Source organism: Emydura macquarii, unplaced genomic scaffold (genome assembly GCF_026122565.2).
Source record: "Emydura macquarii macquarii isolate MOO-44397 ecotype Brisbane River unplaced genomic scaffold, CSIRO-AGI_Emac_v2 contig_320, whole genome shotgun sequence".
NCBI classification, from domain to species: domain Eukaryota; kingdom Metazoa; phylum Chordata; order Testudines; family Chelidae; genus Emydura; species Emydura macquarii.
Window position 1 is genome coordinate 2,411,237 of NW_027130457.1, and position 19,540 is coordinate 2,430,776.

The 19,540-nt window shown below is 39.0% G+C and overlaps 1 protein-coding gene across 1 annotated transcript in view; it reads left to right on the top strand.

The window, feature by feature from the left end:
* The window catches only part of CDH12 (cadherin 12), a 701,357-nt gene extending 682,120 nt beyond the window's left edge, over nt 1-19,237 (top strand). The window contains exons 11-14 of the mRNA XM_067569738.1: nt 1,840-1,961; nt 10,032-10,149; nt 15,134-15,385; nt 18,065-19,237. Coding sequence (XP_067425839.1) covers nt 1,840-1,961; nt 10,032-10,149; nt 15,134-15,385; nt 18,065-18,564 — 992 coding nt within the window. The 3' untranslated portion in view covers nt 18,565-19,237. The remainder of the gene's footprint in view (nt 1-1,839; nt 1,962-10,031; nt 10,150-15,133; nt 15,386-18,064) is intronic.
* Nucleotides 19,238-19,540: the final 303 nt, after the last annotated feature.

The following is a 19,540-nucleotide window of genomic DNA, read 5'->3' on the forward strand; positions in this document are numbered from 1 at the left end:
CTCTGTGAAAAGAACACTTTCTTACATGAGCCAGCTGATTTCTGTGTATTCAGAATCACTGTTGCTTTCTTTAGTGACTACAATAAGCTTTTGCTATATTTTTACAATTTTTTTTGCACCACAGAGCCAATTCAGCCTTGAGAGAGTGGTCTAGAATTTACCCAAGATTGCCTATCAACAAAATTGTCACTTAATTCCCAACTGCAGGGCCAAATTCTGTCCTTGGTTATACCCATTTGGCTCCAGTGAAGTTGAACAAGTGTAGCTGAGGATGAATTTCAAGAAAATGGGGTTGCACAGGGACAGAATTTGACCCACAACATATTTTGTGCTAGTGTTGATTCACAAGAAGAAATAGCATACCTTATTTTAATTTCGACTGTTTTTTAGATCCTAAATTGAGACTGCAGGACTGGCAGTGGTACTTTACTTATATATTATAACAACAACTTTTTACTTGTAACTGAATGAATTTGATTTGGAAATCATTCAAGTCTAGATTGTGGCTTTTGTAAGAGTTTGCATACAGCTGTGCCACAGGACAGGAAAGAAATTGTGCCTCTCAGAGGTATAATTTCCACCTTGGTTCTATGCTGGTCTGCCAATGGGGAATTGTAAATTGCTGGCCTATCCACATGCAGCAAATTACTATATTCTCTATCCACCTGTTAACTGTGCTGACCACAGATGCCAGGATTGCAGGGTTTTGTGCAAAAAATATAAAAGAAGCAAGTAATCCAAACAATTCAGCACTTCTGTGTAAATTTGGTTCTGAAAATGGGTGGAGGTTTAAAAGAGCTCATCTATTTCTTATCCCATGCCATTGTGCCTCTGTCAGACATGACTCATAGAACATACACATTTATTTTTTATGGTTTAACTGTAACTGTATAGAAGCCTCCATATTTTTAACCCAAAGGGACAAAATTATCCTTTGACTTTCTAACACAATTACTTTTAAGTCCCACGGGCTACCCCTGGGTAATGCAGAGAATTTTGCATAGTAGAATTGTTCCTGCTTACACCAGCATTGAATTTGCACATAATTCTATAAACTACATAGTGGTAATATCTGTATGACACATCAATTTGGCAGAGTTGGAAGGTCCTTGCCTATTAACATAAGGCATACCCTTTTTAAATATTATTTTTTTTGTACGCAAAATGCATGTGTTACCTGGACAGTAAATGGATAATTGTTGCAGCATAGTTTAGTGGACTAACCACTAGTTTATGATCTAGAGACACCTGAGTTCCAATGCTGATTCTGTCAGAGCTCACTCTGTGGCAAGTCATTGAACCTTTGGTCTCATTCTCCCCATCCGTACAATGTGTATATACTATTTAATTTCTTAAATAATTAACATTTATACAGCATCTTGAAGATGTATAGCAGTGTGTAAGTACTAAATTTTTATTTTTTTTAAATTTTTCATAATTAGAACAAATCAATGTTGTTTGCAATCATGGGACGTGTTTAACAACAGAATTCTTTTAGAGTGATCTGAGAATAGTATGCACCTACAATTTCCACCTGAAGGGCCAATTTCGGATACCCTTACTTGTACTGAATAGTTACCTTACATTGAGTAGTATCTTCCTGTTCATGGAGTAAGTAAAGTGATCAGGATCTGGTTCAAAATGATAAAGCCTTTGAGTCTGATTCTGGTCCTGCACTGCTGAGAATCAGACTAAGTCCACTGGAATCAAAGATTTGCACCAGTGTAAATTCTGAGTATCTGAGCCCGGTGCATTTCATGCCAGATAATGAGCACTGTTGAAAAGCCATACAAAAATAGTATTTCCTAATTTTTCTTTCTTGTCTAAAATTTGTTATAGGTAATCCATTATTAACCAGCAACATCAATGTTATAATAAATGTCTTAGATGTCAACGAATTTCCTCCAGAAATTTCAGTGCCATATGAGACATCTGTCTGTGAAAATGCAAAACCAGGACAGGTATTTTAATACTTTGATATTTTGGTTTCTTTTTAATGTTACTATTATTTTATAAGACTGAAAGCCAGTTTAGAAAAAACTTCATCATGGGTGGGACATGTTGGAGGCCCAGTACAATTTGAGTTTCTTGACCACCGTCCTACGGGCCTAGCATAGCTTCAGTTGCTTCAGTTGCTTGGCTATTCTCACCCCTGTAGCATGACATCTTCCAGTTGGCAGAGATGAATAGGACTACTGAGTAACCTTGTAGCCGTCTCAGTTTCTGCATACTGCAGTACATAACAAAACAAAATACAGCAACATGTATGCTTGCATAGATAACGGTGATTGGAACAACAAGTTATCCTTGAATGTCTGGGGATACATTTTTTCATTGCCAAGGGGCATATTTTTACACTGCCCCTTCTATCACCAAATGTTGTTTTGACAACCCCAATTATCATGGTGAGAATGGAATGTAGTTAAGGGTGAAAACCCAGTGTAGGTAATTAACACATATGATAATGAACAGAAAGCTGTTTATGGAAGGTATAAGAAGTCACTACTTAGACAAAAGGGCCCGATCCATCAACACCTGACTCCGTGGGAGGTGCTGCCGGTCGGACCAGAGGCCACTGACTCCCTGGCATGGCCCCTGAAGAAAGCCGTTCATGTATATAGTCTTCTGAGTAACTGCTTAGCTCTCCAGGTTTAGTAAGTATGACATATTGTAGTTAATTTCAAGCTTTGTATTTAACTAGTATATTTATAGAAAACCTTGCACATTAAACCTTATTGATCTGCAAATTGGGCGTACCGTATCTCACTGGTATCCACACTGATCAATAAGTGTCCAGTATCAACAGGACACACTAAAAACAAAAAAATTGTGGATAAGATTTTTCAAAGCTGCCTAAGGGATGTTAGTGCCAAAGATTCAGCATGCAAAGGAAGCCTTGATAATATTTTATAATTCTTTCAGAAATTAGCTGTGGGTCCCCACTGAAAACAAGCAATGACCTTTTGAAATTCTTATTATTGCCCATCATATTTTCTGCTATTAGTACTATTTGTTTGTATTATGGTAGCATCTAAAGGCCAGGGCCCCATTGTAGGCACTGTACAAATATATAACAGAGACAATCCCTTCCCCAAAGAGCTTAGGATTTAGTATTAGACTATAGGCAATAGGTGGATAAAACAGAGGAGATGGGCTTAAAGAAACAATGAGATGATACTTGGTCAGGTGACTTAATCCATATGTTCCTTCCCTGGGAAGAAGTCTCAACAAAGCTGAGTTATTTTTGCCTTATATTAGCAGTCTGAAATATACACATTACACTCAGGATCTGATTCAAGTACCCTCACTCATCTGAACAGCACTTTAATCCAAAAGTGATACAATTAAGTCAATAGTAGAACAATAGTAAGATGTTTCTCATCTGACTGAGGCATCAAAATTTGGTCCACAATTCTTTGGTATGTGGTCCTGTTTAATAAGTGATGAAGAGTCAAAGGTCTGGAAAGCCCCAGTCTATAACATATTTTGTACTGTATTAAAATGTTGTCTCAAGGAAACAGGGCTTTCAGCCTCAACAGTTTGGTTACTTGAGTTAACAGCTGTGGAACAAGCATAATTTTGCCTGCTCTGTAATCAATGACAAAAAAAAAACAAAACAAAAAACAACACACCTAACCAACATTGTTCTTCAAGGAGTGTCCCTGTCAGTGCTTCACTTTAGGTGTCCATGCACCCTACGCCTGAGATCAGAGATTTATAGTAGCCCTTAGCAGCGTCCTTCTTTCAAACCTAGAATTTAGATAGTGTAGAGTTGTTAGTGATTAGGAATTAATTAGCAGTTAGCTAATTTATCTTTATTTTCTGTTCACCCTAAAAAAATTTCTTTATTAATAAATCCGTAGAAAATAGGTTTCACTTGAATTTATACTCTATACTTTTATTGACCTCTCCTTCTTGGGCCAGAAAAAACCCTGGCATGCCCAGCTCTTTGGGGCTTAAGCAGTGCCTGTTGGGCAAGCTCTCCGTACCTCCATCAGATGGACAAACATAGTGTGTCCATTGACTTGGCGAGTCACTTATTCCTCAGAAGTGCTTGCATTGCCACAATCTAAAGGCCAGAGCATGGAAGGCAAGAAGCCTTCAGCTTAAACTCATGATGGAGAAATCATTTAGACCTGCATCAGACTCTGAGTCACAGTCCCCTCCTGGCCAACGGTCGCCATCGGCAGCCTCTGATACAGGGCTGGCCACAAAAGCGCCTACTAAAACTCTGTGCCCTAAAAGGCTACAAAAAGCAGTCCCCAATACTACCTCAGAAGGAATCAGCTAAGAAAAAAAGCTCTTTAGCCATGGAGACTTCTTCTGTACCATTGGCACCAAGTGCTTCAGATTCCAAGACTCCGGGACCATCAGGTACCTCTGGTACCGAGAGAACTAAAGATCCTCAGAGGGCAAGCTCTGAGAAAGTCACTAATGGCAAGGTGAAAGCCCACAGCCTCAGTACCCATGGAGTCAAAAAGACATGCATCATCAAACACCTCAACTACACAGCAGCCAATGGTGCTGCCTACGGTACCGGAAGTGCACAGCACGAAATCTTCGGCACTGATGACAGCTACACATATGTTGGTACTATAAGTTACACTGACATTGGTACTGTCCCTCCCAATACTACAGCAATTCCTGAGACAGAGAGACCTCATGGTCTGAGCCACGCCAGAGTCTCCTCTCTTCGATGCCAACATTACTCCAACCCACTTGGTACCAAGTTGCATGACCACTCCATGGAAGTCCCCACCCACTATCCAGTGATGATAAGGAAGAAAGGGAAGGGCAAATACATTCATCCCGTTACTCCTCTCTGGTTCATTCACCCAGACCAGGGGCATCACATCACATAAGCTACCATACAACCTCTCGAGCACCCAGCTGGTATGGGCACCCCTGGGCGCCACCCCCATGCCATTCCCACCGCAATTCCTGAGCTACATACAGGGCACAACAGCAAAAGGCCCCAAGCCCACCAAGATTTAGGGCACCATGATTACCAACATCAACTCTACCAGTACTCTCAGAACCCCAAGAGAAAGTGGTTGAAAAGTCTGAGGAAGTCTCTTATCAAGAAGACCCATCTCCTCTGAATTTATCATCATCTTCACCAGATGAATGCCCCCACTGCTCACCGTAGGGAATGACTTTAAGCAATTCCAGAGCCTCTTCAGAAGAGTGGCAGAGTCTCTTGACATGTCCCTTGAAGAGGTACCTGAGTCCCAACACAAACTGCTTCATGTACTGCAAATAGACACTTCTGCTAAGGTAGCATTACCTATAAATGATGCCATCATGGAACCTGCCAAGACCATCTGACAGACAGCAGCGATAGCAACACCATAATGGAAGAGGTCAGAAAATAAATATTATGTCACCTCGAAAGGAAGTGAATTTTTGTTCAAGCTCCCTGAACCAAATTCCCTGGTAGTGGAGGTGGTAAATAAGAAGGAGAAACAACACCATAACAGGATGAACCCCTATGACAAAGACTGGAAGAGAGTGGACCTATTCGGCCATAAGTCATATTCATTCACAACACTACAGTTCCAGATTGCTAACTATGAGGCCCTCTTATCCAAATACATGCACACAATCTTCTCCAAAATGGCAGAATTTATTGATAACTTGATAAACAAGAAAAAAGAGCAATTCAGGGCTAAAATATCTGAAGGCCATCTTATTGCCCAGAATGCATTGCAAGCCTCTCTTGATTCAGCATACACTGCTGCATGCTCCATGGCCACATCAACAGTCATGTGTCATGCATCATGACTTCATCTTCTGGGGTTTTACAGAGAGATGCAGACGACCGTGGAGAATCTACCATTCGAAGGCCCAAAATTATTTGCGGCAAAAACCTATGAGTCTCTTTCTTAAAGACTCAAGGGCAACTCTAAAATCACTCGGCACCTATACACCTGCAAATAAAAAGAAGCAAGGTAGGCATTATACCCAGAGATTCTTATACAGAACCCAGACAGCATGATCCGAGGCATAAACAAACCAGGCAACGCCAAACACCAAATCAGCCTTCAACATCTCAACAATCTACATCGAGACAGCAATTTTGAAGGCATGGTCAAGAGCATGAGACAACCAGAAATTCTAACACCGGGAACATATGCCATCTCCACACCATTCAGAGACTGACTGTTACCATTCCATCAAGTCTGGAAGAACATCATGGCAGATAAATGGGTTCTAGAAATTATAGAGACTGGTTACTCCATCCCTTTTATCTCATCCCACCTACCCACTCTCTTCCGCGTCCCTTTCCCAGGCTCCACATATGCTGCTAGAACTAAGAGCAGTTCAGAATGCATGCAAGAACTTCCTTCCACTGATCAAAGACAAATCAATCAGGATTTTAATGGACAGTGTGACATAACTGGCGGAGGCAGAGGGGGAGCAAGATCACACTCTGTGCACGGAAGCAATGCCTCTCTGGAATGAATGCATCAGTCACAACAATATCGACATAGTGGCATCCAGGTTGCCAGAACACAACAGTGGATGCACTAAGAGAGACTTCTCACAAAATCATGGATCCTGGAGTCCTTCACATGATATTCACACAATGGGGTTCCCTACAATAGACCTGTTTGCAACGGCACCAGACATCAAGTGCCCACAGTTCTGCTCCAGAACAGGACTGGGTACAAACTCTTTAAGCGATCCTGTCCTCATCAGGTGGGACACACCCTTAATGTACGCATTTCCACCCATACCATTATTAGCCTGAGTCATTCACAAATTCAGGAGGGACAAATCCATAATCATTCTGATAGCACCTATTAGGCAGACAAAACTGCCAGAAAATCCCAGACAAAACTGGTTTCCTTACCTATCACAAATGGCAGTATGCCCACCGTGAAGTCTTCCACAAATACCTCATCTCCTCTCTCAGAAAGCGAGAAATATCCATCACCCCAACCTGATGGTCCTGAACCTCAAGGCATGGTTACTCCATGGCTCACAGAAAGCAAAATAGCCTGCTCGGATGAGGTAAAAGACATCCTATTAAATAGCAGAAGACCAAACACAAGAAATATATACACCCACAAATGGAAAAAATTCTGCACAAGGTGCCACAACAAACAACTTATTCCAAATTCTCTCAGTTACCACAAGTACTGTATTATATATTGGAGCTAAAAAAAACAGGGACTCACCACAAGTTCCATTAAAACACAGATAGCAGCTATTACAGCATTCCATGATAGGGTGGATGGGGGGGTCCACATATTTATCCACCCAACAAAAAAACGATTCCTTAAGGGCATTAAAAATACCTACCCTGAGACAAAAACCCAAATTCAATGTGAGACCTCAACCTGGTCTTACACAAACTCATGGAACTCCCATTTGAGCCACTTGCCACTTGCTTTTTACTACATCTTTCCATGAAGGTGGCTTTCCTCATTGCCATCATGTCAGCTAGATGAGTAGGAGAACTGGGTGCCTTAATGCTTACCTCCCCCCATACACAATTTTCTTTAAGAACAAGATCACCCTGAGGCCACATCCTAAATTGTTAGCCAAGGTCGCTTCCTCATTTCATTTAAATGAACCCATCCACTTACCTGTGCTTTGTCCAAAGCCTCACACAGATAAAAGAGAAGCAGTATTCCACACTCTAGATGTCCGAAGAACACTGGCCTTCTACACAGACAGAACAAAAAGCTTTAGAAAATCAATGGGACTGTTTATCTCTATAACAGAGCAATCAGGAGAGAATACCTCTAAACAAAGACTTTGCAAATGGATATCAAGGTGCATTAATTTTTGTTACCAAAAACACTGGTTACATGTCCCAATAGGAACCTGCACACAATCCACAAGAGCATTCTCAACATCCATTGCCTTCCTTAACAATATACCCATTACAGACATTTACAAAGCAGCCACTTGGGCATCAGCCCACATGTTCTCAAAACACTATGCTATAGAACAGCAATCATCTTCAGATGCATTATTTGGCCTCATGGTTTTATCAACCATACAGAGCACAACTGCGAAGCCCTGCCTTCCACTGTGGGGTACTGCTCATCTTTCACCAAAAGTGGAGCACCTAGAGTGACACTCCTCGAAGAGAAGGTTACTCACTTTGTGCAGTAACTGAGGTTCTTTGAGATAGTTGTCCCTGTGGGTGCTCAACTAGCCTCCCTCCTCTCCCCTACTTTGGAGTTACATAAATATAAATTACACTCCACAGTAGACAAGGAACAGATGGATGGCTGGTCGCTCTGCACTATGTAACCGCCAGAGATGGCACAAGGCAGTGTCAGCGCATGTGAGACTGAACTGGGCAGTGCTACCATAAATCTCCCATCTCAAGTGCTGGGCACATGGACTCCTAAAGTGAAGCACCTACAGGGACAACCATCTCGAAGGATCTCAGTTACTGCACAAGATGAGTAACCTTCTCTACTCATTTTTTTTAAGTGACAGGTCTGTCAGTGTCTTCAAAACACAGGAATATATAAAAATTGATTGATAAAAAATTGTTGGCTTCTTTGAGAAAACGAGGAGCTAACTCACATCTACATTTAGATGGTGGCAGTTTCTCTGTTGTCATACTTCATCCCAGCTTCAGTGCCAGCCCATTTGTTTTTATTTTGAGAGGAAAGCTGGGAGAGCTCAAAATTTACCACAAAAGGAATATTGTGTGTCAACCAGTTTCAGTGAGGTGCTGTAATAATCAGAGTGCATGTATCGTCTGCATGTACCTCTGTCTTATTTATGTATTTTACCTTCCTAATTCACCGGTTTAGTGTAAAATATGGTATTTATAAAACACCTATGAGTTTGTTGTCTAGGCACTGATAGTAGTGATGAGAGAATCTTAAAAGGTTTGGTTCAGATGAGCATCGCAAAGCTTGAACAGATACCACTATTAAGACAATGTCTACGCTTGAAACTTGTACTTGTTTCACTAAAATGGGGCTTGTTTGGGTTTTTTAGATCAATGGAAGCCCCTGAAACGGCATACTTAAATCAGTTCATACCATGCTTACGTGGGGCTTAGTGGATAGAGCACTGAACAAGGGAGTCAGGGTAGCTGGCTCTGGTTCTAGTCTCAGATCTTTCTTGGTGATCTTGGGCAGATAATGTCACCTGTCTGTGCCTCAATTTCCCCATGTGTGACATTGGGATGTGATACTGACCTCCTTTGTAAGGAGCTATGAGAGCTGCTGATAAAAAAGCATTTTACAAGAGATTGATATTGATTTAGTAATCAATATAAAGCTGGTGCAAACTGACTCAAGGGCATCCATGAAGGGGTTTGTACTATTTTACTAAATAACTTTAAAACAATTTTACTTAAACCAGTGCAAGTTGTATGTGTAGATAAAGTCAGAGTCTCACACATACTCCCAAACTATTGCATCTGTGGCCTTCTCCATGCACCTTTGCGCTGATGCTTCCCTGCCTCCATTTTCATACAAAAGAGGTTTTCTGAGACAGACTCTTGGTCATTCCCTATTAACCACCGATAGCAAGAGCCTTTAGGGAGCCAAACTTCCACAAAGTTTGGGAGAGGCGTTCAGATCTGGAGTTTTTATTCAAATCTGCCTCTATTTCTAAATTCTCATTTATTTAATCCTAATTATCATATTTTTTCTTAGTGTGAACTATACAGTATGGTATTACTACTTGGCAAGATAATATCTAGATCCATCCTGTGTCCTTCACTATGCTTTATAGGTACAAGTTACAAAATATTTAATATTTGTTTCATGGACTGATTTTATAATGTCATTCAGACACTTCAGAGTATAACTTGCTGGGGTATCACCACTTCTCCTTCAGGAGGATGTGGCATTCAGCCTTCCTCTTACCTTACAAACCCTTTAGAGGAAGGGTACTATATTCTTTCAAGAAACAGATTCAGTCATGTCTTATCGCTTAAATGTCCATTTCTGTTATTTCATTTGATGACTACATTAAGTTTCTTACAAAACTGCTTCTTTTAAAAGAGTGATCTGACATCAAATTCAATTTCAATCTGGTTTCAGGTAATTCAGACTGTCAGTGCTGCGGACAAAGATTTGTCCCCTGCTGGACAAAGATTTTCCTTTAGACTGTCACCTGAGGCATCCACCAAACCAAATTTCACAGTCCAAGACTACAGGAGTAAGTTGTTTATCCATATTCTCCACTTTCACAGCAGCTGTCTTAAATTTTGTATTACAATAGTGCCTAAAACTAATACTTTATTTCACATTGTAGAAGAATGACTCGCCAGCCATCACATCCCCCGTATAGCTGGGCATGATATTGCAGGACCTTCCTCTCAGTCACCTCTTCTGATGGCCATTCGTGCCCTGTGATGCTTTCAGGGACTTTGCCCTCTGGCAGGTCATGTACAATTTCATACCTTCCAGGCTATCAGTGTCCCAAACAGTATCTGACATGATTCTGGTCATCCTTACATCCTTCCTGGGCTCCTCTTCAATTCCACTCTTTCATAGTAGCAGATTCTCCCCCAAACAAAACTGAACCCTATCTAAACCACTGCTGACCTTACGGGACTTGAGCTCTTAGCCCCTCTGGGTTCTCTCCAGCTCCCAACACCAACCCAGGACTAGTTCCACGCCTGTGGTTTTATCCATGGTTCCTTTCCAAGAGAAATGAAACTCTAGAACCCTTTTCACCTGAGTCTTTTCACTCACTGCTCTGGACTCCTTTCTTTATGAAGACGACCCAGCTCTTCCCCCAGATGGGTCTAAAAATAAAATGAGCTTATCACATTATCCAGGTTCAATGAAGTCAGCTAACTGAGCTCTCTGGTCGCTGTTAACTATTTGTCTACTAGTGTGGTACACCCCACCACACCCATTTTTGGGATACTGGAAAATCCATATATCCATACATGTGAACAAAATGCTGTGATTTCTAGGACATATTACAATACAACCAAATCTAGCATTTTGTTTTTTCTCATGATATATTTTAGGGAACAGGGATGGTCCTGCCACTGAGGCAGATTTTTTCCCTACAATATAATTATTAGAAGTAAATGGTTTGTGTTTCTCAAAGTGTTTTATATGTACCAATGACTTTAGCCAGTACAGTATTTATATATTTTACTTTATTCAAAGTTTTCTGCTCCCTTAGGCCCCACTCCTGCAAATACATATACACTTGAGTAACCTCATGCATGTGACTATTCTTCGCTGAAAACAGTGGAATTAATCCTGGATCTGAAGTTACTCATCTAGATGTTTGCAGAACAGGGGACAAAAACCATAAGTGATGGGGAGCACTACATCCATCCTCTGAATGAGTAGGAAAGCTCTGTATGATTCAACAATGACTCCTGCTGTCCATTAAAAAAAACCACTCCAAAGAGTCTCATTCAATCCGTAACTCTCAAATTAAGAAGGCCACACACAGGGCCTTGAAGGTGGAAAGTGTAAAGCAGGGATGAGGTGGGAACCTTTTGGACTCTGACCAGAACATCAGGACTCTGTGCCTCCTCTATAACCTCCAAAGCATTGATCAGGGCAACCAATGTGGAGCAACCAACAGGTGGTTTCGTTTTCTTTTTGTTTTTGTTTTTACTGTATTACATGGTAATACACTAAATCACAACAAGGAGACTACTCATCACAGCCAATGCCAACTTTAAATGTTTATGATTTCACTTGTCTTTGTTTATCTTTACATTGGTGGATCTCTGACTTTATATGACTGTTTTTTTGCTGCTGGCATATATATGATGATTGACAGTAACACGCTGTAATAGACTGTAGCAAAATCTTCTCCCATTAGCTCTCTGAATCAAACATGAACTGAGATTTTAATAACAGATGTAGCAACAAGTGTTGTTTGAACAGCAATGGTTTAATGGTTGTGCTCTTATGGAAAAGTCCTATAGAAATCAATAGAGAATTATATCATTTTTATGAATGTGTCAGATACCCAGCATAGTTCTATAGCAGGGTCTCATTCTCTATTAAATTCTATAGTGTTATTTTCCTAGGAATGCATTTAATTTCTATAGTACAATATTCACTTCTACAGAATATTTCCATAAGGGGGAGGAGTTGATGGGAGTAATTACCTAACTCTCAGTTTGTGCAGCTGAATGCTTACATAAACAACCAAAAATCTTTCAACCTTAATTCAATATTTTAATGAGATTACAGCTTTACTTGATAAAGGTAAACTGCTTCAATGAAATATACTTTTACTTGCATATGGTATTTGACTTTGCACCATATGACATTCTCATAAAAAGCGCTATAAAATATCAATTAAATACGTTAAATAGATTAAGAACTGACTATCTGGCATTTCAAATAGTACTTCATCAGTGGGGAATCATCATCAAATGGAAATTTTTCTAGGGGTTCTACAGGGATTGATTTTAGGTCCATGTTAATCAAATAGTTTGGAAGTAAATACACATTTACTGCTGATAAAATTTGTGGATGACAACAAAGATTGGTTGAGTGGTAAATAATGATGGAAACAGGGTAGTCATATACAGCAAACAAAATGTGTTTCAACAGAACAAATAAAAGATCATATCTAGGAACAAAGAGCATAGCCCAGACCTACAGAATGGGGGACTGTGTTTTGGAAAGTAACAATTTTGAAAAAGGATTTAAGAATCTTAGTCAACATGAGCTCCCTGTGGGATCCTGTGGCAAAGAAGGCTAATGCCACGTTTGGATGTATAAACAGGGGCATAGTGAGTGGGAGAAATAGGGAGGTGATAAAGATCAATTCTTGAATACTGCATACAGTTTTGGTGTCCCCATTTTAAAAAGATGTTGAAAATTGGAGAGGGTGCAGAAAAGTGCCACAGAAATTATTTGAGGGCTAGAGACAGAACCTTACACTTAAGACACTTAAGAGCGCAATCTGTTTAGTTTATCAAAAGAAGGCTGAGAGGAGAGTTGATTACAGTTTATAATACACCCAGGTGCTAAAGGCCTCCTTAATTTTGCAGAGAAAGGGGTAATCAGAATCAATGGGTGGAAACTGAAGCCAGAGCAGTTCAAATTAGAAATAAGGCACTTTAAAAAAAAAAAAAAAAAAAAAAAGTGAAGGTGATTAACCACTGGAACAAATAACCAAGGGAAGTGATGGATACAGCATCTCTTGCTGTCTTTAGATCAAGACTGGGTGCCTTTCCAAAAGATATAATTTAGCCAAAAACATGTTATTGAGCTCAATAAAGGGGTAACTGGGCAAAGTGCAATGGCCTGTGGTATACAAGATGTCAGACTAGATGATCTAATGGTCCTTTTTGGCTTCAAAATTTGTTAATCTGTATAAATCATTTACATACTTTGTGAATTGAATACTGTAATATTATTGAATACTTAAATGCAATACAGTATGTAAATAATCCCTGACAGTTCTATATTTACATAATCTATTTGCTTTAATTGTTCATGAACAATGACTGAATCTGCTAACAAAGCCAAAGAGAACTACACAGCATCAGTGAGTACATGTGATAGCCCATTTCTGTGAGTCCATTATGATTCATGCACAGTCAAGTTTTACACATATAAAGAGTTCCACATTTCCCCTTTTTTCATTTCATTTACTTAATGCATTTGATGTACTTATTACACAATCACTTTCACGGTTTCCCCTACATAGTCAGCCAGTGAATCCTTTCTGATAATAGAAAGAGACGAATAAGGAGCTGATAAATAAAGTTAATAGCCCCAGAAATAGGAAGGTATGGTGTTGAAGGAATGAGATGAAGTACAGTTTAGGAGGAATACCTCAAGTTAGTTTTCCTGCCCAGCTCTATTTACTGCCCTGCAAAAGATATCAGAATTTTTTTTCCTATTGCACATCATGACAAAACTGAGACCTTTCAAAATGTTTAGGGCTGTCAAATAATCACAGTTAACTCAAGCGATTAATGCAAAACAAATTAACCAGATTTTTTAAAAAATAGTCGCGATTAAACACACTATTAAACAATAATAGAATATGAATTCAAACTTATAAAGATTTTGAATGTTTTTCTACATTTTCAAAAATACAAAGTGCAAAATTTCCATTTCAAAGAAATGACATTGTCTGACAGAAAGATACTCAGTTGGAAAATTTTCAACCAATTTTAATCAGAAAGGTGTCTATGTACTTAAGAAATCTGGTCTACAGATACTTGCACTAAACTTCTATCAGCTTTAATGATTGTAGAACACAGGTATGTGAGAGCTGAATGTGGTTCTTAATCTTTATATTCAGTGGCAGGATTCAAACGGGAAAGGGGGAAAAAACCCAGTAAGTGAACTCTTGTAATGTTGTAGCAAATGATCTGAACTAGACAGTAATGCACATGAGGGAAATGGTAAAGGGGAGTGAGCACTGCAGGCTATCCCCAGTCAGACCTGACAGTAAATTGCTTTCTAATTGTGCTTTTGCTTTCACCTCTACTTAATCCTTTTAATCTTCACATCATTTCCTTCCTGCTCAAGTTTGCTTGATTCATGTAAAGCAGTGGTAAGTCAGCTCCTGCTGGGAAGAAGTGGCAAAACTCAGCTCCTAGGAGCTCTGTGCAGTTTCAGCACTGATTAGTAGCAAATGTACTAATGGTATGAAGGGCTCAGTTGATTCCTGCAATATTTTTAATTTTCTGTTTTCAATGGAATGGGGAAGTCAAGGGGCTATTCTCCAGGTTGCCTCAGTGTCAAGTCCAAAGGTTTAAAGAGAGACATATTCATGGGGACCTAATCCAAAATCCACTGCAATGAAGGGGCTTTGGATCAGGCTCTTGGTCTATGACTAGATGATGAAAGGAAAGATTGAAATCCCCTGCTAATGGAATACCTGTAACAGAAAAAAATAAATATATATTCTTTTTCATTTCTGCTTTGAAATGTTAGCTGTCAAGCTTAGCAGAATAAATGTATGCAAACAATAAAGATTACTTGTTGCCTCGGAAAAAAAAAAAAACTTGACTGCATTGGATTTGAATTTGACAGCTTCAGTAATAATGAACCAAGGGAGTTATAGAGCATATATAATCCACTGATTCTGGAAGACAGATTAGTTTTCTACTGTTCAACATAATACAAACTTTAAAATGTTAAGTGAAGCACCATAGTAATAATCCTGTCATGATTGTCATGTTTTGCAGACAACACAGCTGGAATTGAAACTAGGAGAAGTGGCTACAGCCGTAGGCAGCAAGAGTTGTATTTCCTCCCAGTTGTGATAGAAGACAGCAGCTATCCTGTACAGAGCAGCACAAACACAATGACTATCCACGTTTGCAGATGTGATTCTGATGGTACCATCCTATCCTGTAATGTTGAAGCAATCTTCTTACCAGTAGGACTCAGCACAGGAGCTTTGATTGCAATATTGCTGTGTATTGTTATACTTCTAGGTTAGTTTTCATCCTGTAACAAAGTATGTCTCTGATTCTCCTTGTGAATTAATTTGTCACCACTAGTTTCATTTATTGTTTAACAAAGGCCATTGAAAATGTATGACTGTTTACAAGAAGAACTTTTGATGCTTCTACCTTCGTAGAAAAATATCCCAAAGCACTGACCATTAATTTGAATCCAAGCATGCAAACTGCTAACTTCTACATATTTCTTATGGAGTGGGGAAAAATACCTTACAGTTGGGCTTGAAATGCAAATTTTGCTCTGAAACAATTTTGATTAAATACCTTTCATGAGGAGCTGATCTCTATATATTTAAAATTACTAGGCAAACACCAGCAGCTATCTGGTAAGGGCCTTTATTCAATTATTATGAGGGATTAAGTAAAAAGAATGAAGAAATGAGACAGGAAGACAATTATAATGTACACTGTGGCTGCCTGGACCATTGCAAAATAATACCAACAGTAACATTTATTCAGAAACTAATTCCATAGCATGATACTGCTCTTTGGGTACAAGATATCTTTACATGATGTCCTACTTATACAGTGTCATTGGCAGCCTATGTGTTAACCAAGGTTTTTCAGAACCCAAAGCAGTGGTAACTTAAGTTTCTCTCCAGGCAGTGTTAGGATTAAATAAATGGGAACACAGAACTTTTCTCTGATAATTAATACAAGCAAGCATGCTCTTATCTAAAACTACTATTTATTAGACATTAAGCACACACACACACGCACGCACGCATGCAATAGATTTAGGACATCCCAGATATAGTTACCCACAGCCAGAGACAGTTTTGAGTGATCACCAGCAAAGCTTCCAGGTGCCCTCTTTCCATCCAGCTGATCGGGAGTTTAGGTGTCAGCTCCTTGCCTGAAAGAAACCTCCCTTGGATTGCTCTGAGGTATTTACTTTTACCTAATCTTTTATAGCTAACTCTAACAAAACATGTAATCTATAGTGACTCCTAGCAGGTTAGCATAATAACTTCTCCTGGGTCACCAATTCTCCTAATTTCAACAAAATTTAATTATGCCAGAGCAGAGAGACAAGCCCAGCCAGCCCCATGGCAAAGTAGCTGCTGAAGTTGCCACTGTGGGGTGAGAGGAGGCAGGAACCAACCCCAATGGGGGGCCATGATCTGACCAAAACCACCCCAGAGCCTCCACCCCCAGACAATTTACAGGGTTGTGACAGGCCGTAAACATTTACAAATGGGTCCTGAGTCCAAAAGGTTGAGAAACACTGGACTAGATGACCTATCAAGGTCCCTTCCAGTCCTACATTTCTATGACTCTATGATGTGACACAGCAAGAGGGCAAATTACTAAAGAACATGGACTATAGTAGCTGCTGCTAAGTGACTCTGTTGGCACTCTGGAGCCTCAGGGGTCAGTTCCATCACTGATTCTCACAGAAATTTACTCGGGCTTTGTACAGAGAAGAGGATTTGGGTCTATTAGTGGTTCTCTGCATTCCAGTCATTCTGGTAACAGTGTGCTATGTTACACCTAAGAACATTAATTTGTCAATGACAATCTTCAGTACTCCCTGAAGTCTAAGGTGATCTTCCTTATCCCAAACCGATTTCCTACTATTATCTATAACTTATAAACATCTGCCATAACTGTTATTCAAAAAATCTACCTGATACAGAGATTTTAAAATCAGATATTTAAAAAGTCAACCTACCGTACCCTTAAGGCTCATCTTCACTAGAAAATTACACCAAGTTAGAAGAGCACCCTTAGGAGCTATGTTAATTATTGGCCATGATTCTGCAGTCAGTATAGACAGGGAAAAGTCACATGTCTCTGGTTCCTGGGTAAACTATTAGGACCAGGGTTTAACTCCAATGATTGATACCATGTTGAACATGGTATGTCCTTGTCTACACTGACTGCAAAGTCATTATCAGTATTGTGTCAGTTAGTGTGATTCCTCAAGGTCATGCTCAAATGTAATTTTCTACTTGAAGTCATCAGGAATTTTTTGACAAATTGTTTTTCCACCAGAAAATGCTGATTTGTTAAGATCAAACCATTTAGCAGCAATATGTCACCTTTGATGAAAATTAATTTCCAAATTTAAAAAAAGTGATGATATAGAAAATTTTGACCTCTGACATAGAATGTTGATTTTCTGTTTCAGAATTATTTTTGTTTCTGTTTTTTTTAAAATGTGTTTTCTAAAATATAATATGAAATAAAAAAGGCAAAATCTGAATGAAAAGTTTTGATCAGTCCAAAACTATTCCCTCTCCCCCACTGAATTTCAGTTTGCAGGAAATTTTAACATTTTTTGGTTTTCTTCCATCCATTTCAAAATGGAAGACATTTTGAATTTTTGAAACTCTCCTAAAAAAAAAAAAAAAATCTTATTCCTGCATAGCTCTATTTGCTAGTAAAAGAAAGCCCTTTGGGGGTTTATTCATTATTCAGTGCAACAGCATAGCTAACAATGATAGCAATTAGGTGCATGCATCAAACTGCAAATATCCCTTACTGGTTATAGCACTATTTTATAAAAAAAGGAAACAGGACCATGTCTTCTAAAGAAAAGGTCCTTTTGATTGCTGTTACCGATCAAAGATGGATATATTGATATGCCAGCAGATAACCACGCTATTTCCATACTTGTCTTAACTTACAATTCTTCACTTGTTCCAGTCATTGTTGTGCTGTATGTAGCACTGCGAAGGCAGAAGAAAAAAGACACCCTGATGACCTCTAAAGAAGACATCAGAGACAATGTCATCCATTATGATGATGAAGGAGGTGGAGAGGAAGACACCCAGGCTTTCGACATTGGTGCCCTGAGGAATCCAAAAGTGATTGAAGATAACAAAATACGCAGGGATATAAAACCAGACACTCTATGTTTACCACGTCAGAGACCAACAGTAGAAGATAACACAGACATAAGAGATTTCATTAATCAAAGGCTGCAGGAAAATGATGCGGATCCCATTGCACCCCCTTATGATTCACTGGCGACCTATGCCTATGAAGGAAATGGATCTGTAGCAGAGTCTCTCAGCTCTATAGATTCACTTACTACTGAGGCAGACCAGGATTATGATTACCTGAGTGACTGGGGACCTCGCTTTAAAGTCTTGGCAGACATGTTTGGAGAGAAAGAAAATTATAACCATGATAAAGTCACTTAAGGGGGGAAAAGCCCAAAAGGAAAGGGAAAAAAAAGGAAGCATAATAACAACAAATTAAAAATAAAACCCAAGCTTTATAGGACAAGATTCCTTTGATTATAAAAGACAGAAGAAGTTTCCAGCAAGTTACTCTATTTATCATACTGTCAGTTTTGGTTTGTTCTGCAAAGGGAGGATAAATCCTGTAATATATACTTTTTTGTTGTTGTTTTTTTGTTACTTTGGAATAACACTGAGACAAGCTCAGGCCTATTAGCTACAATTTACTGACATGACAACTCAGAAAGAAGATAGCTTTCTGGCATCATGGTGGAAGAGTGGTAGATTTTTCTTAATTCCACTAAAGTGCCTATTGAAACTTTTATCATTTAAAGTGGTAAAGACTCCGCTGTGATGGTGTTACAGAACTGAGCTGTAAACTGAACATAAAGGAAATTAACTTTATGTCAAGAAGCAATAGCAACATGCTGACTTCTAGTTCTTTTAAAACAAAAATGAAGATAACTTGCAGTGACTACAACTCAAGGGGTAGTGTTTTGGATTTTTGTTTTATTTTATTTTAAGGAATAATAATAATTGTATGCCAAGATATCACATTTCTTCTGCTCACATTTCACTGAAAATTTGAATAAAAAATGCTATTACTCAATTTCAGTATGTAAATCCCAAAATTAAAAACACACCAAACTTTGATCTTAGCAGTCATAAAGGAATATTAAAAGAGTTAATCAATGTTACACTTTTTCCAGGATGAAAGAGAAAATTATGAAAACACCTATTCCTTTATAGGAAGGAAACTTCCGTTGACTCCCACTCATCATGTACAGAGAGATTATTAGTACATCAGTGGTGGTTTTTAGAGGGTTATTGTATTTTTAGTATCAGTGTTGGTTTTATTTCATTGTAAGTATGGCAAATGAAATATATGTAAAGAACCCCACATTGCTTTTCTTTGAAATTAGTTTGTTATTCCATC